Source organism: Aptenodytes forsteri, unplaced genomic scaffold (genome assembly GCF_000699145.1).
Source record: "Aptenodytes forsteri isolate BGI_AS27 unplaced genomic scaffold, ASM69914v1 Scaffold342, whole genome shotgun sequence".
Lineage (NCBI taxonomy): Eukaryota > Metazoa > Chordata > Aves > Sphenisciformes > Spheniscidae > Aptenodytes > Aptenodytes forsteri.
In genome coordinates this window covers 1,129,968-1,157,190 of record NW_008795853.1, presented here as the reverse complement: position 1 = coordinate 1,157,190, position 27,223 = coordinate 1,129,968, and the positions used below count along the sequence as shown (strand labels likewise).

The 27,223-nt window shown below is 34.6% G+C and overlaps 1 protein-coding gene across 5 annotated transcripts in view; it reads left to right on the top strand.

Moving 5' to 3' along the window:
- RYR3 (ryanodine receptor 3) overlaps positions 1–27,223 on the top strand; it is a 282,481-nt gene that overhangs the window by 239,365 nt on the left and 15,893 nt on the right. For 3 of the 5 annotated variants that reach the window (XM_009283662.2, XM_009283664.2, XM_009283661.2), the window contains 22 exons: positions 469–568; positions 3,305–3,414; positions 4,211–4,262; positions 4,958–5,008; positions 5,284–5,383; positions 5,628–5,707; positions 5,973–6,049; positions 7,688–7,761; positions 8,004–8,021; positions 8,505–8,585; positions 8,987–9,075; positions 9,460–9,588; positions 9,969–10,073; positions 11,226–11,307; positions 11,625–12,949; positions 16,574–16,632; positions 19,074–19,242; positions 19,896–19,982; positions 22,350–22,547; positions 23,131–23,261; positions 26,291–26,333; positions 26,914–27,041. In XM_009283662.2, the coding sequence (XP_009281937.1) occupies positions 469–568; positions 3,305–3,414; positions 4,211–4,262; positions 4,958–5,008; positions 5,284–5,383; positions 5,628–5,707; positions 5,973–6,049; positions 7,688–7,761; positions 8,004–8,021; positions 8,505–8,585; positions 8,987–9,075; positions 9,460–9,588; positions 9,969–10,073; positions 11,226–11,307; positions 11,625–12,949; positions 16,574–16,632; positions 19,074–19,242; positions 19,896–19,982; positions 22,350–22,547; positions 23,131–23,261; positions 26,291–26,333; positions 26,914–27,041 (3,288 nt within the window). Of the gene's footprint in view, positions 1–468; positions 569–1,646; positions 1,744–3,304; positions 3,415–4,210; positions 4,263–4,957; positions 5,009–5,283; positions 5,384–5,627; positions 5,708–5,972; positions 6,050–7,687; positions 7,762–8,003; positions 8,022–8,504; positions 8,586–8,986; positions 9,076–9,459; positions 9,589–9,968; positions 10,074–11,225; positions 11,308–11,624; positions 12,950–16,573; positions 16,633–19,073; positions 19,243–19,895; positions 19,983–22,349; positions 22,548–23,130; positions 23,262–26,290; positions 26,334–26,913; positions 27,042–27,223 lie in introns of all 5 variants that reach the window. The other 2 variants (XM_009283665.2, XM_009283663.2) reach the window with 1 other exon arrangement.

Sequence of the window (27,223 nt, the reverse complement as noted above, 5' to 3'; positions counted from 1 at the left end):
CAGAAATTGAAATGTCTATTAATGTGCAGGTGTTTGTTAAATCATAGAAAAATAACTTCAATTTCTACCATAAATATTCCAAGTACTCCCTTTTCTGAGAAGTGCCTGGAGATTCAAAAGAAATAGTTATATTTTAAAAAAAAATTATTTTTCAAGGAAAAAACCATCAGTTAAGTTAGGAAATACTAATTCTTCATGTTCTGTGTTTAATGAATATACATGGCTTTGAAAAAGTGTCTTATGTCATAAATGTTTTCTCCGAGATGTGTGTATTTATGTTTGATGTTTTAAGAAAATTAATTTGTAAAAAAAATCGTCTTATATTCTGTCATCTGTATATGCACATAGATACAGCGAAGTTGTACATGGCAATTTTTCATACACAGTTTACGAATACATTCTTTCTGACTACTTTATTGAATTTAACTTGTGCCTTTCTTCAATGAAAACCTATATGCTTTTCTTCAGACACAAAATTAGCAATTTCTTCCTGAGCACCTTTCAACGTGTTTGGCTGGAAAAAGTACATGAAAAAACTCAGTATGACAGGCTTATACTCAAGTTAACGGTAATGTAACTTGTGGAGAGCCTCTTCCTTATGCGCACACTTATTCCTTCCCAGCCATAATTTGATGTTGTCATAAAACATGAATTTGTACAATTTTCAGATGGGATTCTGATTGGTCAGTTTTTGAAGTTTGATAATAAAATGGCACCAGTGCCAGCAGGAGAGCCTAGAAGGTTGGCTCAATAGCTATTCCATTATAAAATAATAATTTATGTGCACAGTGTATTTAAACAAGTCATAGTATATACAGCCAATTTGTATAGCTTTTGTTAGTGGTGCGGGATAAGAGTAAATGAAGGCTGTGTGGAACAACCTTTGTAACCTCATGTAGTGCACCTCAGAACAAAATTTTTCCCCAAATGTAATGTAAAGATGGAAAATCGTTTGGCCATTATTATGTGTAGTCTTATTGCCATGAGCTGTATTTTCTGTGGAAAGTTAAATTAATGAATACTGTATAGTAGTAATTAATATGCCTAAGAGTTTTCTAAAATTGGTCATTTTCTAGAGCAGGTTTTATGTATTTGTAATCCAGCTTCTCTGAGGACACATTAATACTGCCCTGATTTGGAACTAAAAGAAAAGCAGCTGAGGTTAGGCTTCTCTGTGTGGAAGAAGGCAATGACTGTCTGCAGATAACATGCTGGAAAGCACTTGATAATTATTTTGGTGTTGATGGCCAACTTCTGCTGTCTCAATGTCCTAAATCTAGTAAACTAGATTTACATCTCATAGGTATAAATCCCACCCACTCATTCTCAGTCTGTTCAAGTGTGTATTTTTCCCATGCTTGCATTAAGGTTCCAGTCCTGCAGTTTCACGTATAATGCACATTAGCACTCCCAAAGCCTTCAAAACAAAAAGTAATGTACACATACGTGTAGAAAAAAAATAGTAAGAATGTTCAAAAATACATGCAGATTTGTCACGGAATGTTAGTTATGTTTTACGTTTTGTTTCACTGACCAATCAGAGGATCAGAATTGTACAAATACGTATCCTTACTAATCATTAACCACCTGAGCTGTTATACTATGTTCCGTTACCCCTCTTGATCTCCCTTTCACAACCCCCCCAGGCACCGTTCTATTAACCTCTTCCTCCATGGCTATCAGAACTATTGGATAGAAACAGAGGAATATTCATTTGAGGAGAAACTAGTTCAGGATTTGGCTGTAAGTACTGACGTAATTGGGCATATTTTTCAGTGCCCCCTTTAGTGTATATTTTATGTATCTATTATAAACTATATTTAATTTTTTTGTACTGTATGCATATGCATAATCTTATAAAATATTAATCCTTATGCTTCAGGGCATAAGGTCATTTTCTGCTGTGGTCAAAAAGACATTCGTCCTGTGATGCACACTGAAGTGCATTAAGGTGGTTTATGCCTTCAGACGAACTATGTGATACTCATTCTTGGGAAGAGAAATGGATTAGATGAACTGTCAGACTATTTTTGTCATTATGGTAATTCCTATGTTCCTATATTTTATTTACTGGTTTTTTAAAGCTTGACACAGTTGATCCTTTTCCCCTTTTTAAGATTTTTGTTGATGCATAATATTTAATTTTAACATTTTCAGCTTTGATACAAATTAATTTTGCTGTTTTCTTGTTGATACATCATAAGGAGAAGTAAATATACGCAGCCGTATTCAGCAAAAATTTAGTTTACATGTGTACGTGATAAAAGTGATTGATGAACTTCAGCATTTTGTTACTGAATATTGATTCAGAAAGCCTACTGCTTTTTCTCTTCCCTCTCTGTAGTTACTTTGTCTAAAATACTTCCAAGGGGCCTATCTCCATAGTATCAAAACACCATGAAAATTAATATATAGCTTCATGGATCACATGAAGATGTATCAGGAGATGCTTCAGTGTTAGCAAAAGCAGTCATGTTGTGCTTTTTAAAGACCCACTGGTATAGAAGGTTGTATGATTTTTCAGAATTACAGCTAATGTATTCTTCTCATACTCTGGACAATTATATGGTCACAGTCTTTGACTTTGTTGCTTCTTTCTAAAGGAAGGAATGAGGACATTAATCAAAACAGTGACTACAATTCTTTCAGATTTACTAGAGAAGTAAACTGAACTTCTGTAATTACAATTATTACTATAATTACAATAATTCTACAATTATTACAAACCCTACAAAGGGGTGATAACACAAGTAAGGTAAAGGTGATACACTGCTCTTTTGCCAGTGCTGGCTAAGTTATATTTCAAACCGCCAAAATATGGTTGAAGTTGACAATAAGAGCAGTCCTTAAATTCGTACAATCAAGATTACCTAGAAATTATATACGAAAGTTTTGTAGCAAACAGTCTGCATAGGATGTGTCTGATGCTATTATTAAAAATAGTTCCATTTACCAATAATTCTAATAATTGAGCTGGGATTTTCTTTCAATTCTGGTCCACTGGAAACACATAATTTCTGCTGAATAAGGCTTCCCTAAGTTTTGCACTGTCTCATTCTCAATACCTTGCAAATGAGAAACTTCTAATGTTACTATCAAATATGAATAACAATCAGATACTCTAACTCATTCTGAGTCATACAGGCACATAATGTTGCAGGTTTTGCTGAATAAGATGAATACTGGAAGTTAATACAAATTGGACAGAATAAAATTAAGGAAATCCCTTCCTAAACTTAATTACTCAATTTTTTTCTTACTCACGAAGCTTAATTTGTATATTCTGATATAAATCTTGAGACAGACACCTCCAAAAAAAGATGAAGAGGAAGAGGAAGAGACCGAGAAAAAACAGCCTGATCCACTTCATCAGATTATCCTCTATTTTAGTCGCAGTGCTCTCACAGAGAGAAGGTAAAAAGAGCTGTGCTGAAAAGCACATTGAGTAAAAGCACACAGTAATTGAATTTCTAATAACATTACAGAAGTGATTTAACACAACTGCAGTTCATTATTGTGCATGGTGAATACTTTTTTACCTCTCAGTTTCGTTAGAGTTTTCATGTATTTAAACTTGGTATAACCTTTATATTGAGACAAATATTGACTATTTTTGACATTTTAAAAGCTGGTAAATACCCAATACAGAAACGACTGAGCATGAATTCTCATAGAAACATAAAGTCTATAAGAACTGCTGGTTCATGCAGAGTACCCTCCCCTGGTCTCTGCTGGTAATAGATGTGTTTTCTTGTTGTTGGTATTCATTACATTTTATTGAATATGTTTGAATTTAGACTGTTGATTAGAATATGTATTTTGTATGAGTAGGGTACTTCAGTGCTTCATATACTTTTTCTGTATGACTAACATAATCTTGCCATCTGACAGTATAATTAATTCTAACTTATATCTCCATAATACTTTTCTGCACCTGCAATAGCCAGTGATCCTTACTTATTCAACATGACTAAGTTGGATGTCCAAATAAACCTCTAAATCATTTACTTAAAAAGTTAGAGAGACTTGGTTTGAGATAAGAAAATACATTTATAATACGATTTTCAAGTGTAATAGCATTTCAAGTAGACGTGTATATACTTTAATAAAATACCCTGTAATAAAAATGGTATTTAAATATTAGTAGGAACCTGACATCTTTTTATTACTACATCGTAAAATAATTTTAAATATGTTTTACTCTTTATAGCAAACTAGAAGATGATCCTTTATATATTGCCTATTCCGCCATGATGGCAAAGGTAAATATATCATTTCAAGCTCCATCCCTCATTCCACTCAGGTACTTCCCATTAATTTTAGATGCTTTGTAAACCTTCTCCTTCTGTTTCTTATGTGGACTGCTTGAAACTAGTAATTTCTATATTTTTAATGAAGCAAATGCTGTTCAGAGTTATATATATAATGAGAAATTTCCTACATTAAAATAATGTTATGAAATTGTAGTAGGTGCAATCCTGTTGATATCACTTGGCACTTTGTTTTGTACAGGATTAACTCATGAGCAGTCTTAACATATTAGTTATCTTTATTCTTTGGGTAATTATTTTGGAGTTTGCATTTGAAGTCTGTCAAAAATAAGTTGACATTTTTTGCAACATATTGATTACAGCTGACATGTGAGGAGAGTTTGACTGTGAAGATAAATATTATGGATATAAATAGAGATATGACACAAAAGCACATAGCCTGCAGTTACAGGGTGTGTATGTAGTTGGATCAATACCCTGAAGTACTCATACATTAGGGAATATCAGCTTCTTAGTGTGGATGAGCACAAATATTTACGATTACAGGGATTTTAAATCTTCTTAATGCCGTTAACTGTTGCTTGAAAAAAATTCTTTGGTCATTTTTGTAGAAATACTCTAGTAAAAATAGGCATTATGTTTCATAATAAGCAAAATCTTGTGATTTCTGTTTCTAACATAAAAAGAGCTGTCAGGAAGAAGACGAGGAAGAAGAAGAAAAAGAAAAGACATTTGAGGTGAGAGTTTAAATAACTTTTCTTTCCCATCACCTAATGTGCAAGTATTTTAAATATGTCCACTAGATTAAATTCAAGAATAACAGAGTGTGTATTGAGCTGGTTTACTAGGTTATTCATATAAAAGAAAGATGGTGTGTTCTGAAGTTTTGGAATCGAACAACCTATGGATTATGGAGGCAGGTGGCCTTCAACAACTTCACATTTCTCATCTTCCTATTTTTCCTGAATCAGTTCCAGTCTGTATTCAGTTGTCATTTTTGTTCCCCACCCAGGAGAAAGAAATGGAAAAACAGAGAACTCTCTATCAGCAAGCTCGCTTACATGATCGTGGAGCTGCTGAGATGGTCCTTCAGATGATTAGTGCAAGCAAAGGTAATGTTCTGTGAAGTATTAAAAGTATACATGATATACATATCATATGTATAATGCTATACATATATATAGTGTATTATGTCGTTATACCTATGGCATGTATATCATATACAACTTGTATATGGTATCTAATGAGGCAAAATAAATGTCAATTACAACTATACTAGGTAAAATTTCCAGACTGCTTTTCTGATTGAATAGTTCATAATTGCAAGTTTTATTGACTGTACCCTTGTTTTGACAGGTCATACAGGACCCATGGTTGTTGAAACACTAAAACTTGGTATTGCTATTCTAAATGGTGGGAATACCATAGTTCAACAGGTAATGCTTTTCTAACTACTGTGAGTCTTGCTTGTATAAAGGAGGCAAGTGATTTTTGAGAATTTTAGTGTTCTGTCATGTTTTTATTTTAATGCATTTAATTTTAAGCTAAACAGTGAAGAAATATCAGGGTATTTTTGGTATAACAACAATGATATTATTGCTTGCCAGTGATTTGCATTTCGAATGGTAATTCAGGAAGTTGTTGATTTGTATAATTTTAATATAGTTTTTTTTTTTTTCTCCAAAAATGTATACCCTGTAGAAAATGCTACACTACCTGAAGGAGAAAAAGGATGCTGGATTTTTTCAAAGTCTCTCTGGGTTGATGCAGTCCTGCAGGTAAAAGCATAAATCGTATTATTACAGTTTCAGTTTTATTCAGGTTGGTGGCTTATTGCTCAGTGCAGGTGGATTTGTTAGATTTCAATTACAGGAGGCACAGATTGTAGAAGTCTTGTGGGAAATTTCTGTGAATCAGAGGAACAGTATGTTAATCTTTTAGAGTATTCTTCCAAGGGAGAAAATAAAGCAAAGACTGTGTATGCCTTTGAAGGCTTAGTTTGGAGAGGCAGAAAAGTAAAGTGTAATGGCTCCTTTACTGGTCCCAGATCCCTCAGGTTTTCTGTCTGGGTGGTTCTAAGGATGGAGAAAAGCCATCACTGAAGGAGAGACAGGCTAGTGGAGCCTTACTGAGCTTTCAGTTTCTGCGCATCTCTGACGAGTTACATAATCTCTGTCTCTTCAGCTGAATACTCTGTGTACGTATCAGGTTTGTTAGAGATGGCATGTGGCCGGTGAGACTATAGTAGTTCATTCCCTTGATAAACCAGAAGTTCAAATTAGTTAAGGTAAAGGACTCCCATAAAGAAGGTGGAAAACTGTTGGTGTTTCTGATTACTCTTACAGTAGACAACCTCTTTTTCTCAGCCTTTTAAAGCAACAGAAGTGTTCTGAAGGAGTAGACTGGGAATTAGAAGTGGAGAAGCTGTATGAAGACAGGACAAAATGTGGAAGGAATGGTGACCTGCACTGCAGAAATTATCGCTGAGTAGTTGCAGCCTAATTAAATAACATTTATCTTGTAATTTTTCCATTTATGTAGAACAATTTAGCAAGGACTTGCTCAAGCAGGACCTGCAGTGATGATATTACCAATTGTGTATGTGTATTGTTCAGGACTTCATTAAAAAAGGTTTTGATAAAATGACTTGAACACTGACAAGAGAATGAAAATGATGCTTTAAAAAATGCTTTTGATTTTAATGATGTTGCTAGATAGTAGAATATGTGACTGCATTGCTGTTTAACTGAAAAAAAATAGATAATCATAGAATTATATTTGGACTGTTTGAATGACAGTATTCTGACTGGGTAGTGAGAGAAATCATCATCCGCTATTCCACATACTGGGCTATGCCAATTTAGCAAAAGAAAATTCAGATATCAGTGTATTTTGACCTTGGAAGATATGGAATCTCTGATTCGATATATGTCTTCTGAATATGGAATCAGAGATTCCATACGTCTTCTGAATAACATAATAATGCATAATATATACAGTAACAATATAATAGAAATAATAGTGATAACTTAGTGGAAAACAGTGTGACTGAGAAATAACTGCAGTAATGTCCTTTTGGCAGGCAGGTTTAAGTCAATATAAACAGTAATATTTCAGGTTCCTTTTCTACTTTTCATTTATACGTGAAACCATGAATGACGTTGCTGGAAGTGAAGTTAGGTAAGTGGTGAGACCTGACCTGAGACTCATTTCTTTTCAGAAATGGACACTGGACCCTTATTTTCAACCCAAGCTCTTTTATTTGATATCCATATTAAATAAAATACGAGGCAATGCATGTCACAGTGGGTCAAGTCTAGTTGTTGAAGGCCTCCAGAGATTTCCTAGAAGAAAATAATTTTTCCATTGGGTACTATAGTACTTTTTCCTGTTTGTTTCTTTTTTTTCAATATAAGTGTTCTTGACTTGAATGCGTTTGAGAGACAAAATAAAGCAGAAGGCCTGGGAATGGTTACTGAAGAAGGAACTCGTAAGTAGAATGAAATTGATTGCAGTAGTGCTTAAAACATTATTCGTGCTTCCTTCTTTAACTAGAACTGTTATTTTCTGTGGCTTGAGGTTTCTGTTGATAAACTTACTATAAGTAATTCTAGGCTTTGAGTTCTGAATATGCTTTATATTTACAAAATCTTTAGCAATAATTTTTAAGAAAAACATTGTAACTTCCAATATTCTTATCCTGTATTCTTGTTATTTTTCTTTGATCCACAGTTATCGTTCGTGAGCGTGGTATGTTTGGGTTTACAGTTTTCAATGCTATCGTTGCAAAAATGTGTTGCAAATACAGAGAGAAATCTTTCATTGCATCTTCCCAGATATCTTTAGGTTTAGCTTTATGGTCTGCAGCAGGTTGTGTGTTCAGCTTGGATAAACAGTTTGATGCTTATTAAAGAAGTGTCATTCATATTTAAGGCATGATTTTAGTTATGACTAACCATTTAATTACTAGATATATATCCTGTTGCTTTCTTTTTTTTTTTTTTTTTTTTTTAACCATGGATGCATTGGAGTGCTAAATATCTTGGCTTTGCTTTTTCTGTCTCAGCTTTTCTTTTCATTATTATCAGTCTGTTTCTTTTAAATTGCTTTAATGCTTTTATAATACTGTTTTTTAATTAGAATTCCAGTTTTAAAGGTTGCTGTAAGATTATGTGTTCTGCATATTTAATCATAACAGTTGTCACATAATCATTGTATTTATATATTTTAAAGGTGAAAAAGTGTTGCAGCATGATGAATTTACTCGAGATCTATTTAGATTTTTACAACTGCTCTGTGAAGGGCATAACAATGGTAAGTGAATTGAATTAATTTTTGGGAAAATGTGTGATGAGTCTGTTCTTAAACAGAGTTGAATAGAACTGATTCTAATGGGTTTTTTCCCCTAACTCATTTCATTTTCTGGCATGCCAACAATTTGAATTTTGGAGTTCAATTTGAATTTTTTAAATCTTAATTTCAGTTTTTATGCCAATCGTTAATAGTAAAGCCTATTGCAAGTCATGTGGAAAACAATTCTTCAGTTGTATTTACATTGTGATCTACTGTAGTTCAACTTCCACCACATAAGCATCTGTACCCAACAAGGTACTTAAAAAGAATGTATTCTCCATGTCTCCATGAAAATATGAAAATAACATTGTATTTTTTATTCCTATATATACTAACCAAACACAAATCACTTCTTATTTCAGATTTTCAAAATTACCTACGTACTCAGATGGGCAACACCACAACAGTGAATATTATCATTAGTACAGTTGACTATCTCTTGCGTCTTCAGGTGAGGAAAAAACAGGAAAATGGAGTGTAACATATTTATAAATTCACATTTTACTGAAATCAAATGTGAAAATCCTCTCTTCAGGGATATCTAAAATAAAGAATTCTGATATAATTTATTTCATCTCTTCTTTCCTTTTAAAATAGATGACCTTTCAGAATTCTGTGTGAAACCAGATGTTTGTTAATTTATTTCATTGTTCACTTCTGCAGGGAGCATAGTTAGATAGAAACGCAAAAAGTTATTGCCATGAGAAACAGATTGACACAGAATACTAAATTTCATCTGCTGCTGATTCAACTTTTGGTGATACAAATGCAGGCAGTAAATACTGCATACAGAATCCAAAATTAGAAAATATAACATTGTTGGGTTTTTTCTTAGGAATCAATCAGTGACTTCTATTGGTACTATTCAGGAAAGGATCTCATTGATGAATCAGGACAACGTAACTTCTCTAAAGCTTTGGCTGTCACCAAACAAATATTCAATTCCCTTACAGAATATATCCAGGTAAACAAAATGTTTTGCTCAAGGTAGTAACATTGAAGTTCTATGATTACATAGCCTGATCATGTCCTATCATAAATTTGTAAATACTTTGGCTTTTTTTTTTTTAATTTTTTAAAGTTACATGGAATCACTGGCCCAGTGTAAAGTTAATACTAAAACAGGTGAATGTATGCATATTTAACATGATACGATCTAGTATTTATGCACTAGATACCAAAGAGACCTTGGGAAGCTTTCTCATGTAGCTTCATGGAAGCCTGAAGTTTCTTCTTTTATTTTTCCAGGAAGAAATCTTGGGAAAGCAAATTGTTTTATTTGTTTTATGTTATCTTATTTTATTTTATATAAATAAAAAAATGTGTTTTTCTTAATTTTTTTAGGGCCCTTGCATAGGTAATCAACAGAGTCTGGCTCATAGTAGGCTGTGGGATGCAGTTGTTGGCTTTCTTCATGTCTTTGCCAATATGCAGATGAAACTTTCACAGGTATTTTCAATAGTCAAGTAATCCTTCTTTGCATATGCTTATAAATTACAGCCAAGTGAATGTTGAAAGCTGTAAAGCAGTTAATATGCTGATACTCATTGGTTGTGCATGGGCCTATTGTAATGTAGAGGTGCAAGATTGAATCTCAGGACTAACATCTTCATATCACTCCTTTTAGCATTAATCATCACTGTGCACTCACCTTTTCTAATATCAAACTCACTGCTTCCAACTCAATTATACCTTTCTGATAACGAAGGTGGCAATTTTGTTCCTTCCTCCCTGTTGCCAAAACCTGATGATCTGTCAGAGCCGAAGCACCATTAAAAGCATGGTTCCCATGCTACAGCTAAGTAGGGCAAGACAAAAGCTGGGAAAGATTCAGAGAGGGAGGGAATGTGACAGTCAACTTGTCCAGTTAATTCATCACAGGCACTGAGCAGGAGGGCAACAGGCAGTGTTCATTTCACTGTGCAGGGCATTGTGGAGTCCTACCCCTCTTCACAGTTTCAGGCTTCTATGTTTTTTTGCGACTTCTGCTTAATGTACTCAAACACTCAAGCCACTAGGCACTGAACGCAACAGTGCAGAGAGTCATTTCCTCACTCTTCTTCAGTGTCTCTGCTACCCTCTGACTTACTCATAAGATTTCTTCCCACCCTACAGAAGTATATCAGAATTTTGAGGATACTTAATAGTTTTTAGGTCCTTAGTGTTAGTCACAAGTCCGTGTTAGACTTACCATGTTCTGTAGTTGAACTAAACAGTTCTAGTTCTGTTTGAGTGGTAATGCATTATGCCATTAAATATTCCCTGTGAAGTGAGAAAGGATGGATTCTTTCTGAGATGAATACTGCCAGATCTGTGGAGTAACCAATTTTGTGAGTTTCTGCTGTCCCTTATCTGCACTTCAGTACTCCTTAATGCTTTATTAAAGCTTATCTTTATGGTACTAATACCTCTGCTGCAGCAAGTTACCCTCATATTGTATAAGACTTCTGATAGTAATCATGATAAAATGACAATGAAATATTGCTGAAGAATGTGAACTACATTTCGATAACCATCCTGCATACTGTTTTTTTTCCAAATGTATTTAGTTTTTCAGACAAATACAAAGAAAAAACAACTTACACTCCGTTTTTTTTCCAGGACTCTGGTCAGATTGAATTGCTTAAAGAACTGCTAGATCTGCTAAAGGATATGGTAGTGATGCTCTTGTCACTGCTTGAAGGTTGGACCTGTTTTTCTTTATAGTCAAATATAATTATCTCAGCTTCATAATATAAAGTACAATAATTACATTAAACTTTCTAAACTGTTTTTAATTGCCTTTATGTAATGCCAGGAAAAAAACTATTTCATATTTATTTAACAATTATTCTGGAATATACATAGTCATGAAAAAGAGGGCTGCTACAGAAAAGCACGTTGAAAGAAAAATTATGAAGATTTAAGAACATTTTTGTTCTGTTCTCAGCATGAATATGAAATTTATTTATTTAAAATGTAGCGATGCTAAATAACTTCCTGTTTTAACACACTACTTAGGTAACGTTGTAAATGGAACTATTGGAAAACAAATGGTAGACACGCTTGTAGAATCATCTAGCAATGTAGAAATGATTTTGAAGTTCTTTGACATGTTCCTCAAGTTAAAAGATCTGACTAACTCAGATGCTTTCAAAGAACATGACCCAGATGGTAAAGGCATCATTTCAAAGAAGGAATTCCAGAAATCAATGGAGGCTCAAAAACAATACATACAGTCAGAGATTGAATTCCTGCTGTCCTGTGCAGAAGCTGATGAAAATGATATGTTTAACTATGTTGATTTTGTGGAAAGATTCCATGAACCAGCCAAAGACATTGGATTTAATGTAGCAGTACTGCTAACAAACCTTTCAGAGCACATGCCTAATGATTCACGTCTTCAGAGCTTACTTGAACCTGCGGAAAGTGTTCTTAATTACTTTGAACCATACCTTGGCCGTATTGAAATAATGGGTGGAGCCAAGAAAATAGAAAGAGTTTACTTTGAAATCAGTGAATCTAGTAGAATGCAGTGGGAGAAGCCACAGGTGAAGGAATCCAAAAGGCAGTTCATATTTGATGTTGTCAATGAAGGAGGAGAGCAAGAAAAAATGGAACTCTTTGTGAATTTCTGTGAAGATACAATCTTTGAAATGCAGTTAGCATCCCAGATCTCTGAAACGGATTCATCCGAGAGGCCTGAGGAAGAGGAAGAGGCAGAGCCTTGTTATGTAGTGGATATTGGAGATGATGAGGAAGAAGAGAAGTCCCTGGAATCTGCTTCAGCTTTTGCAATGGCCTGTGTTGCAGTGAAGAAGAATGTTGCCAACTTTTTTAAAATGGTCACTGTGAAGAACCTAAGGAAACAATACAGGAAAGTTAGAAAGATGACAGTAAAAGAGATGGTGAAAGTGTTTTTCTCCTTTTTCTGGATCCTTTTTGTAGGAATGTTCCAACTGTTCTTTACTATAGTGTGGGGAATTTTCCAGATTCTTTGGAGCACTGTATTTGGGGGTGGCCTGGTTGAAGGAGCCAAAAACATTAAAGTTACTAAAATATTAGGGGACATGCCTGACCCAACACAGTTTGGAATCCATGATGATGTTATGGAAGCAGAAAAAGCTGAAGGCACTGAGCATGACATCAGAGCTGAACTTGTGCAGTTTGTGAAGGGTGAAAAGGGAGAAACTGACATGATCTCAGACATTTTTGGCATTCATACAAAGAAAGAAGGTGGCTTAAAACACGGTCATGATGCTGGACTTGGAGATATTGCAGAAATCCATGGTACCGATACCCAGTCATCTTTGGAAAACACAGTTTGTAAGAGAAAAGGATTAAAGGTATGTTAAAGAGATTTTGTATGTCTTTGCAGAAAATAATAATAATACAAATATATTACTGAATTTTCTATTAGTAACTGAATTATTTGCTAGTTTACTGATTAATAAATGTTCTCGATGAGAACATACTTTATAATCTGTACTCTTTTAAAAGCAAACTGGAGAGTTTATGTGGCAGAAAAATTCAGCCCATTGTGTTTAGATTTCACTGCAGTAAATTGTTGTTATTGTTCATTTGGACATTATTCAAAACAAAAATTGCTAGCAGCTTTCTAGGCACAGTTTTTGCTTTAAATAGTTTACAGTCTTGTTTATTTTGCATACCCAATTTTTTCACAGTATATTTCAATTAGTTTTACAATCTACTTTCTCCATAATAAGGCCTTATCATTATCGTCTTTTTTCTACATGCTTTACTGATCACATACAATAAAATATCCTTTTTTTCCTATTATTTGAAATAATTTTGCCTGAATTTCTTGTACTTTAATGTTTATCATATAATCATTCTTTACTTCTATTCTGTTTTATGAACAATATATTTTATTCCACTCAGCTGAGCTAAGTATAATCTATCATTCTGTTTAAAAATGGATTGAACTATATGTCAAAACCCAAATGCATTTGTCATATTTGGAAGGCATTATGTTTCACTCTACACTTCTGATCTGTTTCTACTTGTTATTCAAATATATCTTTCCTCTCGTCATTAATCCACCTCTTTATGATATGCTTTCCAGATATTTTCAAGATAAACCTCTGTTGTACAACTTCTTAGTTCATTATTTCCTCTTCATTCATATGTTTTTCTCCAAGATTTGTTTATTGGCTAGATTGAACTATATTTTTCCATTTATTTTTCTTATTTATTTATTAATTCATTTTTATGTGTGTATTTAAAAATGACAGTCTTTTAAAATCCTGTCTCATTTAGCATAAATGTAATGTGGTTGGTATTTAAAAATACTATTTTAACTTAAGGATCTTAGCAGGTCTGAGTAAATATTTTAAAATTTTCTTCAACAATAATTGAAGTAAATATTTTACTTCAGATCTGAGTAAATATTTTAGAATTTTCTTTGCTTTACTTCAATTTATACATTTCTCTCAGATTTGTTTGTAACTATTGATAAAAATGCTCAGTAATTTGTGCAGATACTTTGAGTCATTAATGTGAAGTCAGCTATGCAATTTATCCAGCTTTTACCTTTAGTATGTTATCTAGTGAAACTTACCAAAATAATGTTTAAAATAATTCTATATTACAGAAATTGCTCTTCACATTGTGTATATGAACGGCTCAAGTAATCCAGTTAGAGCACTGGATATAAATATTAAGTAGAATTCAAAGAAGAAACAGCAATGTAAGAATCAAAAATTCCCTTCAGGAAGTCACTATGTCTTTCTTAAGCATTTACAATGATAAAACTTGATGACAAACAGATGGATAGAAGCAGTAAAATCAAGAGCTAAGTGCAAAGTTGCCTTAAAATAGCAGATGAAAATCAGTGAAGTGATATATATGGGAGGAAAAGTTCTAATTTTACATGTAAAATGTTGGATTTTGAGCTCATTCTTACTGCTTGGGTATGAAATCTTAGGAATATAATAGACTTGTACAGAAGTAGCAGTTCAATGAAAATGTCAATCAACACAGATCAAAAAAGCAAACTGAAATTTTGAATTGTTGAGAAAGGAATAGAGAGGAAAACCCCAGAATATTACTATGGTCCATGAACCCAAAGTATATCTGTGTCTTGAAGACCAGGTTCCCCCATTTCAAAAAGAATGTGATAAAACTGAAAAAGGTTCAGTGAAGGTCAAAAAGTTATCAAAACTTGATATGGAACAAATCTCATGCGTGGAATTAAGTAGGTTAAGGCTCTTCAGCTTGCAAAGGAGACAACTGAGAGAGCATATAATAGAGGAATGGAGAGGATGGATAGGGTTTTATTCATCCTTCCCCCACCCTACCCCTTAGAAGAACTAGGCGTCATCCAATGATCTCTGAATTACCGTCCACCAGCTTGAGATCTTAGGGGAAACTCTTTGTGGAAGAATTACACATGCTTCCATCACGTGTACTAGATGAGGTTCCACAGATAAGAGGTGAGATAAGCAAGGCAAGATCGATTTAGTAAATTCTTTCATAAATTCTTTCACTACCTATGTGCGAGAGAGAAGAACTAGGCGTCATCCAATGATCTCTGAATTACCGTCCACCAGCTTGAGATCTTAGGGGAAACTCTTTGTGGAAGAATTACACATGCTTCCATCACGTGTACTAGATGAGGTTCCACAGATAAGAGGTGAGATAAGCAAGGCAAGATCGATTTAGTAAATTCTTTCATAAATTCTTTCACTACTTATGTGCGAGAGATAGGCATCCAGGTGAGTAGTGGGGGAAAAGTTTAGATAAGTGTATTTATGTATTAACCAGAAATGTAGGAGAATACACCAATAGACAATTGGTGTCTAAGCACTTTGAGAGAATACAGAAGAGGGTAAAGAGTTAAGATAGGTTTTTGCAAAAATGAACGGTAACACATTTAGGCACTTTAGATTCCTTTGTGAATCTAGGACTTTGGAGCCTGCATCTCTTTGATTTCCAGTGAAGCTTCGATACTCAAACTGCATTTGAAATGAGTTTACTTTGGTCTTGCAACACTGAGCCTAAAGGTGTTTGAAATCCAGGCCCCAGCTTCTTTGCTGCAGTTAGCCATCTGTAAAATTGTATATTGGTTTTTCCTTATCTCAAGGGAATGTTGTAAACACATACTTAGATGCTTGTGAGGTGTGCTAGTAAAGGTTTAATGAACCATCAACCCACCTAAGATAAATAGTTTGAAGAAGATATTGCATAAGTAAAAGTTGTTTAAATATTTGTCTGTTTTCAATTGCATCAGTTGATCTTGACAAAGTAATTGGGTTTTGTAATATCTGATAATTACACAGATATTTTTCAGATTTTTGATGCTATCATTGTTATCTTATTCCTCATTTCGTATTTGGAATGAGGCGAACTGATGCTCATTTTCCACATAATCAGTAACTGCACTGAGTCTTTGTGAGTGACTTTTGTATTGGGATATGATTTGGATGTAGTTACCTTCATCCTCAATTGGTCACACAATCTGTCTGATAACCGTGTATAATTACTTTAAGTTGTTCAGTCGACTGGGCTAGTTACAGTATTGATAACACTATACTGAAAAAGGCTATCAGAAGAATTTCTGCAGTTTTCACTGTTAAAGTCTAGTCAGAGCTGTGAGTGACTTTTGTATTGGGATATGATTTGGATGTAGTTACCTTCATCCTCAATTGGTCACACAATCTGTCTGATAACCGTGTATAATTACTTTAAGTTGTTCAGTCGACTGGGCTAGTTACAGTATTGATAACACTATACTGAAAAAGGCTATCAGAAGAATTTCTGCAGTTTTCACTGTTAAAGTCTAGTCAGAGCTGTCTATTTTTAAAAATATAACACTTTAGAAGTGCGAAGTGGTATAAAAAATATAGTGTGGTAATTATTTTATTTGTTTCTTAGTTTTGGTAAGTAAGTAAAGTTACCAAAATTTTATTTGAATGGATCCATTTTGACAGTTAAACTACTTTTTGCAGATATCTGAAATTGCAAAAGAAGCTGAAACAGAAAGAAAAGCAGAAGCTGAGAAGGCTGAGTAAGTTTTTACACAATTCCTGTTTAATTCCTTGCTACTTCCTAATGCTAGATAATTTGGCCAGAAAGAATCCAAGCAATGCTCAGTATTCAAAGCACTTTATGTACACTTTGTCTCCTCAGTATTTTGAAAAGCAGCACAGTCCCTAAGAGGTGGCAGACCATCTCAGTGGGCAACAAAATGGTAATCTGATTTTTGTGGCCCTTGACAATTCTGCATGTATAAATAAATCTGTGGCCATTGTCTTTTTAAAAAGTCCCATAGCTACCTTTAAAAACGAGCATCAGTCTTGAAAAAACTCTGCAACTTGTCATTACCACTATTTAGACTTTCCCTACTACCCACTATAATTTTCAGGCAACAATAGTTGATCATTGAAACACAAGATTTGACTAACCCAACACTTTTATTATTGCTGGTTTATCTGTTCTCAAGTTGTGAACTCGACAGCAGATACAGTCCTTTGTCCAGTCATCCTACATATGACTGCCTTATAAACAACTTTTAAAATGCTTACCTTGCTTTAGCAGCATCCTACTTTTAAGGAGCATGCTGTCTTTCTGGACCTGCAGCCACATTGTAGGCTTGCAGCCCAATGAACGCCCTTAAAATATTTGTAGACATATGCAAAAGAGCTCCTAGAGATTCTCACATATTCAAAAGCTATACATAATTTTTTCTTTGTTTCTATTTTGATTCATGTTTAAAATGTTTACTTCAGCCTCATTTATCTTTATCCACTTATCTGCCAAAGTTAATTTTTTTTAAGTGTGCCATTGGGGTCAATATCTTAGGACCGGATGCACTTTGTATAGCCTGTCTGAAAAGTATCCTTTTTTTTTTTTTCCCCCTCTGTATATATATGTTTATATGTGTGTATGTATGCTTATATGCATGTGTATATACATATATGTATATATGTATGTCTTACATGGACAAGAATGCGTACACATATATGTATGCTCACATATGTGTGCATTTAAATTCACGTGTGAATTGCTTTGGTATGATTTGTCTCTCTCTTCAATCCCTGCAGGGATGTTAAGCATATTATTTTCATTGTTTAGAGCACTTCCGGTCATTGAAAAGTGCACTTAAACTCTTCTACGGTTTTTTTGGTACCATGTAGCTAAAGAACCTGTTGATGAGTGTTACTCAGTATGAAGACAGTAACTTCAAAATAAGCAGTTTCAGAAACTGTTGTTTTATGTAGACCATGTTACAATGTACTATTAACTTGGTTAATATTTAGATTGGTCAAAGGACCCCTCTTAAAAGTTTTGTTAAATCGTATCACTGTTGGGCATTTTTCTTTGTTGACTGACTTTGGTCTCCTGATTTAGACACTAGTTAGCATATTCACCAGTGCTTCAGTGAAGCAATTTATAAACATCTAGGAATTCACCCAAAACCTCCTGTGCCACTCATTTTCTTATTTTAGGCTCTTTCACCTCTTATTTTCCATAAGCATGATCTGCTTCTACCTCTATCATTTTATTGGACTTATTTTCCCTATTCTCTGTTGTCTTCTCTTGTCTGCCATATTTAATTCTCCTCTTAAGTACTTTTGCAGCATATTCAAATTGCCTTCAGCTTAAAAATTTGAGTTTAAATGGCTTACATTTCTGAGGCTGCAACAGGGACTTTTTTTGGTAGAAGATAAACACATTCTTAGACACCCATCACATGATTCCTACTGCAGTAGTAGTGTGATAAAGTGAACCACACGCTGCATTTCTTTATCCTCATGCCTAAAACTTGCAACCACCTTGATGCCTCAACATTCTTTTACATATATGCAAATTCAGCTTTTTTTTTAGTTTAGTAACTAAATTCCCCTATTACTACATACAGTCTTGATACTTAATTTTCATAAAGGCAGTTCAGTGGTGCAGGAGGAATGATTGTCATCTTCTACATACTTTGTAAGGTGTGACCCTCTGAAGCAAACTGCTGTGTTATTATTCATTCATCTCTGTGACAACAGTGATTGCCTTGGCTGGAATGAATTCATTTTATGATACTGTGATGCAATTATGATACTGTGTACCAGATCCCAAAAGCTTTATTTCTCTTCTTCAGACCCAGGCTCAAGAAAGTACACGTGAACTCTTAAAATTTTTATGTTGCTTGTATTTGAGCATATATGTACATCACTGGTTTTGGCAAACATTATTCACTTCACACTTGGGGCAGTAACTTCTGCCTGGTTTTTGGCTTTTTACCCTTTTGATCTCCCCTCAACAACTCTATTCTTGCATATCATTTGAAACTAAGGTCACTTTTTTATTCTGGTGTACAGTCTACCTCAAGTCTTTTACTTACAATCATTTTTCTCCCAGTGTCAAAACTAAATTTCAATTTAGAATTCCTTCTGAATGAATGCATTTACAATACAGAAGTTTGGCTAGGTATTTTTATTTAAATAACATTTATTCTAGCATGGAAGATGGTGAGAAACAAGATCAAGCGAAGGAAGTACAATCTGAGCAGCTAGAAGAGGGAAAAATGAAGAAAAAGAAGCGAAGGCATGTCCAAAAAATTGAGAAACCAGAGGCTGTTATGGCTAACTTCTTCAAAGCTTTGGAAATTTATCAAACAAAAATGCTTGTAAGTTTTTCTTAAGTTCTTTTAGTCATTGAATTTTTATTTATGTAATATAGAACACTTATTTGATATTGAAGGGAGAAATGTCATCATAAAAGGAACATTGGCATGAGTTTTCAAATGACTGGCTGTATTCAGTCTTTTGTGATTTTTGTAGTACTTCATAGAGTTATATAAATAAAGCGTTTGTGCATGTAATTTCTCCTATCTTGGTCTAACAGGACAGATTAACCTCTTGAGCTCCATGTTAGGAGCTTCCTTTTTCTATAATCTAACTTCTAGAATCTGTAATTCTATTTTCCATAAGATTTTTCTTTGTTCTTAAAAACATCAAATTATGAACTCTCTGAAACCTTCTCAAGTAGTTTATTCCAGTATTCTAGCATTTCTTTTCCTGACTTCATTCTAGAAAGTTTTCCTTAATATTCTATTTCAGTCTTCCCTGTTGCAATTTTAAGCCCATTATTTTTAATCCCACTTACCATGAAATGGGAGAATAGGCTGCCAAGAAATGCCCTTGCTCATTGTAACTGGTGTATGAAGGCAACACAATTATGTATTTACTTTCTTAGAAACATTGCTGCCTACTTTTCTTATCTTGATACTAGCTACAGGCCACCTCTAATTATTTTTTTTAATTTTTTTTTTACTTTCAGCACTACTTGGCAAGAAATTTTTATAACTTAAGGTTTCTTGCTCTATTTGTTGCTTTTGCCATCAACTTTATTCTTCTATTTTACAAGGTAAGATTATGCATTGTTCTTTAAATGTTTTTGGTTACTTCCAGAGGAATATTTAATGATGGTTTCAAGGCTTGTTTAATAAAGCCATTATTACAAGCCCTTCAAACATGAACTAAAACATTTAGATATGAAGTAGTTAAAATAATATATTAAATTTTGTAACTAAAATTTGTGATATTAAACCTATTCTGTTTTTATTTTACTCAGGCTGAATAAAAACAGATTTATTTCATTCCTCCTTTATAGCTGAGCTTGTGTTTCTAGGCAATTTTTCATTTACTCACATAAGTCTGTTATTGTTTGGATTGTTAATTTTCTCATGGGAAATTTTAAATCCAACTAAAATAACTCAAATGTCAAAACTGTTGCATTTTTTTCTCTCATTTGTTTTAAAGATACTGAGAGACTTCAGTTCACCTGATTATTCTCAATGATTACATTTCTGCTTTTTCTAAAGAACCCTACTGACTACATTCATTTTTGACTAGGAAATAGTTTATACATAATTTCAGAATCAGATTACTGTCTCAATTTAACTAGATGAGCTCATGTTTTAGTTATATTTAATTGGTTCAGAATTTTTTTTCATGCCTTTCAGGCCTGGGGTTTGGCATTTTGGGAGGAGTGCTTGCTTTATTTAATTTATTTTTTCATATTTTTTCATGAATTTAGTAATCTCTAATGAATATCAAATGTTTTTTTTTTCCCCCATTCTGTGTTTCCATGTGAGAGTATAATTCAGTTTTCACACTTATTTGCTCCATTTTCTTTGTTGTCATTGCCAATATGGTTGTTATGTTGATAATGTTGTGATGAAGATATTTCAATACTGGCATTGGGACTTTGATTGGTATGAGCAGGCAGAAGAGATATAAAGCAAGAGAAGTCTTTTCATAGTAGGCTACAGTTCTTTTTTTATATCACTGATGAAGAAGGTTATACATCCATACTTTAAACTTAATCTTACGGTTTTACCTGAATCTAATGAGTTGTTTCAGGTTCTGGTGTATAACCCAATGATACAAAGTAGAACATCTTCAGCAGCCTTCACTAATTTTATTCCTGAATCTTCGCAACCTCTATCCATGAAAAGGAGTAGAATTCACTAAAGAGAACTCACATCCATAAAAGCCTCATTTTTTTTCCTTTCCTTACAGATTTGAAGTCTGTAAGAAAAGTCCTCATTTATCTTTATCCTGGAATCCGGCCCTTTTGATTTTCCCCTTCTAGATATAGCGTGCAAGTTGCAATAAGCTGATGAATCTTCTGTTTTCCAATATTACTTTTTCTAGTTCTGTTGTTTACAACCAAAAACTTCAGAGAAGACAAAAGCAGCTGGCTGAACATTCAGTCTAGAAGTAACTGAATGCTGATTTCAAATATCTTGAAAAACAACTCCTACAACACAGTTACAGTCTCGGAGACAGGGCAGGTAAAGATGCAAAAGGCTCTTGAAAACTGGGTAGAACATATGTGCACCATTCCAGGAGAAAGACCGTCAGGGCTTTTTAAGGCTCCCTTCTTGCCTCTCTCTTTCCATCCCATATGGTTAGAGAAGTATATACTTCAAAAGTATATGCAGAAGTCTGCTTTTGTCTATGCCAGTCCTTTTCTCTCCACTCTCTTCTGCTTTTCATTGGGTCTTGTGGGTCAGCCAACAACCCATTCCATTGCAGAGCGAGGACAAAAGTTTGTGTTTATCGGTACAAGTCCATCTGTCATAGATAGGAAAGGGTCAGTGGAAGCCAAACAAGACTGAACAGGACTTAGGCTTTCAGATGAAGCTGTCAAAAGAAGGGCATTTAGGGCTTTTATTTTAAAGGCCAGGTTTTTAAAGTCGCTGGAAGAATTTAGGGAATATGTCAGCTTTACGGTTTGGGGTATTTACAAAATACTGTATTAATTTGTAAGCTCTAAACTAAGTCATGAAATAAAAATGTATGGACAATGTACAAGTTGATAACATGAGAAATTTTTTTCTTCCTAGACTCTAGTAATCAGGAACAACGTAGATTACAAACAAACCCTAAATTGAGTCATATTAGATAACCCTGTCGTTGTTTGGTTCTTCCAAGAAAACATTTTTGCATAACTTTTTCATTGTTTGTTTTGGTTTTGCTATGGCACTGTTAAAGGAGAGATTTGTAAACTGTAATATGCCTGTTCTTGCTTTTTCTAGATTCTCTTTGCAGTGATATGAGATGATGTGGAGAATTCCACTGTGAAAATGAAAGACATCATTACTGTTCAAAGCTAATGCTCTATCATCTTCCCATGAGCAGGCTTTGCAAACATCATTTGCCATTATAGTAAAGGAAAAGCTTTTAAGTTTATTGTGTGTTTTCAATGTGCTTGAATGTCTCCCAGGTGACAGAAGAGCCACTTGATGAAGTAGAGGAAGACTCTAATCTCTGGAACTCTTTTGATGACGAGGAAGAGGAGGAGGGCATGGTGTTTTTTGTTTTAGAAGAAAGTACAGGTTACATGGCACCTGCTCTCAGAGCATTGGCAGTTATTCATACTATCATCTCCTTTGTCTGTGTGATTGGATACTATTGCTTAAAGGCAAGTTCTGGATCTTATTACGAATCTATTATTTGTTAAAGAACATCGGCTATGTCCCAAAGTGATTTTTGGAGCTAATACTGGAATACCTATTTGTTCCTAGTTGCTTACAAATTTTCATTATTCAATATGTAGATGTTTTCCTCGTGTACTTAGTCTGGCAGAGATGGAGTTAACTTTCTTCATAGCAGCGTGTGTGTTTTGGATTTGTGGTTAAAACTGTGTTGGTAACACAGCCACCTTTTGATTATTGCCGAGTGTGAAGGTTTTCTCTTTGCTTTACCCACTCTGTGCATCCCCCAGTGAGTACGTTGGGAGGGGGCACAGCTGGGACAGCTGAATGGACCAAAAGGATATTCTATACCATGTAACGTCACGCCCAGCAATAAAAACCGGGGGGGGGCTTGACTTCCAAAGTGGCTGTTGCTCAGAGACTGGCTAGGCATTGATCTGCTTGTAGGAGGTGCTAATGTGATGTTTGGTCTTATATAGTATTATAAAGAGTACTTAATACTGTAGGTAGATATCATGATTTCTAAAAATATATAAACCATGACGAAGATGTCCACTGTCATTTTCATAGGTCCCTCTGGTTGTATTTAAGAGAGAAAAAGAGGTAGCTAGAAAGCTGGAATTTGACGGACTATACATAACTGAACAGCCATCTGAAGATGATATTAAAGGACAATGGGATCGCCTGGTTATAAATACTCCGTATGTAAAATTAAATGGTTATATGTAAACTGTTTATAAATATTATAGCTCATTAAGCCACTGATCTAGAACCTTCCCTGTCCACCTACCACCTAGTTCATCTAAAAGAAAGGCATTTTTCACCTTATATTGGATGCTACAGTAGTAAATTCTAATGTGAAATCCTGTATTATCTGCTTGTTTAATAAATACTATCATAACATGTATATTCCACCTCCTTTTCATTTTTCTAGGGTTTGCAAGGATTGTGCATCTTACCTCACAAGCTCTCTCCAAGGCATTTCACATATTAGACACTACTGAGAAAGTTTTAAAAAGATAACTTCCATCCTTTTCAGTGACTCAATTTCATTTTCATATTGTATAGCAGTATTTTCCTGCCTTTCTTTCCCACTTTTTGCTAACAAAATTTGTATATGACAAGAGAAGTAAATCTAGTGTGAAATAGCAATCCCAGATTTGGGGTAGGTCTGACAGGAATTACTCTCAGGTTGTATGCATTAGCAAATACTGTAGTAGTCACACACTGATTCTAGGAGACTCACCTGTAGTTCTGTGAGTGAATGATACAAGTGTAGGCAAGAAAAAGAAAAGTGTCAGTAAGCTGCAGCAGTCTGTAGGAGTGACACAGAGAAATATAGTAAGTCAACTCTCTTCTCTTGAAACAATGCCTTGTCTACAGGCAATTTTTCAGAATTTGCTTTCAAAACAACTAGAATCATGTTTGGGTACTAGTATACCTAGGCTTAGATTCCTGTCTTTCCCTAATAGTATCATAATTTAAGGACAGTAACAGAAAGCTGGAAAAGAACAAAGTTATTTACAAGTCATAAAGTAGTTGTGGCTAGTATGTGCAGGCATAAGTAAGCATTTGATGAAAACAAGCCAGAAAAAATAATCAATTAAATGCATCAGGGTGACAATATGCTGCCAAATAGCCAAAATATCTATCTTATCAGTCATACTCAATTTTTGTACATTATAAATAGTGCCCTTAGTACTTTCATTAAAATTAGAATGTCTAATATATCGGAAAATCTTGAATGTTTTGTTTTCCTATACCTGAATTTTAAGAATTTTCCTTAGTTTCAGGTAGAAATACAGACTAGCACATATTATTAAAGTTACAATAGCAGGTAATTGGGAAACTGGATAGCTTGCTTAATTTCCAACCCATTTCTTTAACTATTGATAGCAAGCTATCTAGAAATCCAGTAAGTTTATCCTCAGCAAAAACAAGCATGAATTAATGAGATATCTTGTCAGCTTATCCCAAATGACATGCTGTACAGCCTGTTCTCAGCATGTTGCACTATCTACTGAAGTAGAGTAAAAGATTAAGGCTGATTTAAGCAGACTTATCCTTCCCTCTGATGTGAAATGACTCCCGAGGTTTACTGCAGGTACTGTACCATCAGGATAACAACTGCTGGAGGGTAGTAGTTATCAGAAAGCACTGAAATGTGTTTTCTATAAGTGGAAAAAAAAGTAATTAAAAAAGCAAAAGAGGTACAGCACTGTTAGATGTTTGTGGTAAAAGAGATAGACACAAGTTGGCTACATTAGAGACACACTTTGCTTAAAATTCTGAGAAATCAAGGAAAGAAATAATAGAGCATTGGACCAGAGTATACCATCTGAGTCACTGGAACCATTTGCCTTTATCTGGAGTAATTTCATTCAGAAGTTCAATTCAGAAAAATAAAAAAATCGAGCACTTAATAGTAGTTGGGAAGTTTGCCTCACATCCCAGCAGAAGAGTGTTCTGGAATCTCATTCTTCCGATGTTAACAATTGCTTTATTTTACCAACGCTGTCCTTTAGTTTAAGCGGTTATTTTTCTTTTTTACCTTCCTGCATATTTGCTCAACTTCATGATACATCCAAGAAATGGGGAGAGAAAAACCTCAAATTTTGTAGTGTTTCCTGCTAATTGGCATTCTTCAAAACTGGCATGATATACAGTAAGACCGTCAGAATGAGGAATTCCTGGGCGTTGGTATTCATATGACAGTTCAAGAACAATATTTTTTATGATCAAGTTGAAGATCAGGGAAATGTCACTGATAAGAGAGAATGCTATCTTTTTTCTTGCAGGTCAAAGCTGATGTATTTCCTAGTGTCTGTTGTAAGATCTCCCTGGATAAAACTGGTTGCTTATTGAAGCATCATGGTTGCTCACTAGTCTCAAAAAAAACAGGGAATTTTCAATAAAAGATACCCTGACACCTCTTCAATATTTAAGATTTACTGCTTCATTTCTTTCTCTTTTGTATACACAATAGCTTTTCTTTTAATTACCAGTGTGGACATGGCTGTTCAGAGGCAGATAATGCAAAATGCTCTTTAGCTGAACTGTCTTGCAGCTTTAGAATTATAAATGTTTTTTACCTTGTCTTGTTCAGGGATGTCAGATCCAGTAACAACAATATGATACACCTGAGAACAAGATTACCACTAACCCCTGTTTTTGCTAAATGATCTTTGCAATTTTCTGGGTTTAAGATTTTTTTAATTTTAATTTTATGTTGGCAAACTGTCCACTGGTTCCCAAGTGTTCAGCCTCTATTTGAAATGTAATCCAGTGAACTTAAAAATTATTTATGCTACAGGGCTGTCTTATTTTCCTCTGAAAATCATTGTCCATATGATTTTATGGCTAGGAGCAATAAAGTATTTATTTAGGAGATGAATGATGTTACAGTGACTACCCTGCTATTACTGAGTTGTTAGGCTCATTAGGTGATAATATTTAGCCTGCTGTCCTTTTGTAGCCAATCGTATTTGTGGATGTGAAAAAGAAAATGGGGGGGAGGGAGAAGATGATATTGCAGCGAATGATGATTAATAACAACTGTTGTCCACATGAAAAGAAATTGTTCTCATAATTTGAAGTGCAGTGTGTGAGTCAATGAAATTGTACCAGAATCTGCAGTGATCAGGAACACGGTATTTTCTTTTTTTTGGTTGCTTTTTTCTTTCCCCTAACAAGTTAAATAACTTGAAATATCTTTGCCTTATCTATGTAGGTCCTTTCCTAACAATTACTGGGACAAATTTGTAAAACGGAAGGTAGGCTTTTTATATTTCTATTATGTTAGTCATAGCAATAACCTACCATTCAGTTAATTCAGATATCTATGTGTAATATACTTCTGTACACATAAATATACAAATAATTAAGAACTGAAATTTGTTTTATGGAAGTCATTGGTGTGGTAAATGTCTCCGTGAACAGGCAGCTGCAGCGTAGGTGGGAGGAGGGAGGAGGACAGAAGGCCGTGGTTTCCTTCCTAGACTCAGGCATTCGAAATAACTTTGTGCTGTCAATCAGCCACGCAGGTCTAATTTACAGTCATTGTCATCTTTAGGATACAAAGCCCCCTCATCCCCCTAAAAAAAGAAAAACATGCCAGCTTAAATGATGGCAAATTATACATAAGCTTTCAGATAATAGCCTTTAATGCTTCTGTTTTTCTTTTTTATGCTCCCCCCGCCTGGCTTCCTGGGAGTTCTGACTGTTCTAGTAGTGTTAATTGTGAAAGACTTTTTTTTTTTTTTTTTTTAAATTTTTGACAACGACTGGCTTAAAGTAGAGTGAATGTCACTGAGGTCTTTCTCTGAGCAAAAGCTTCTCTTCTTCCATTTTTAGGTTATTAACAAGTACGGAGACTTATATGGAGCCGAGCGCATAGCAGAACTTTTGGGTTTGGACAAGAGCGCCCTTGATTTTAGTCCAGTGGAAGAGAGCGAACCAGAAGAGGCATCTCTTGTATCATGGTATGACTTCTGAACTTCACGAACTAATTACGTGTTGGCTCGCAGAGGCGATCAGCTCTGGTGGAGGCGCATTCCCCAGCGGAGCAGCGGATGGTGGCGTACAGGGGGGTTTCCTGAGCCGGGGAACCCACAGGGGAGCGCAGAGACCTGCCGGCAGCTGGCAGCTCTCACCAGGGCGGCTG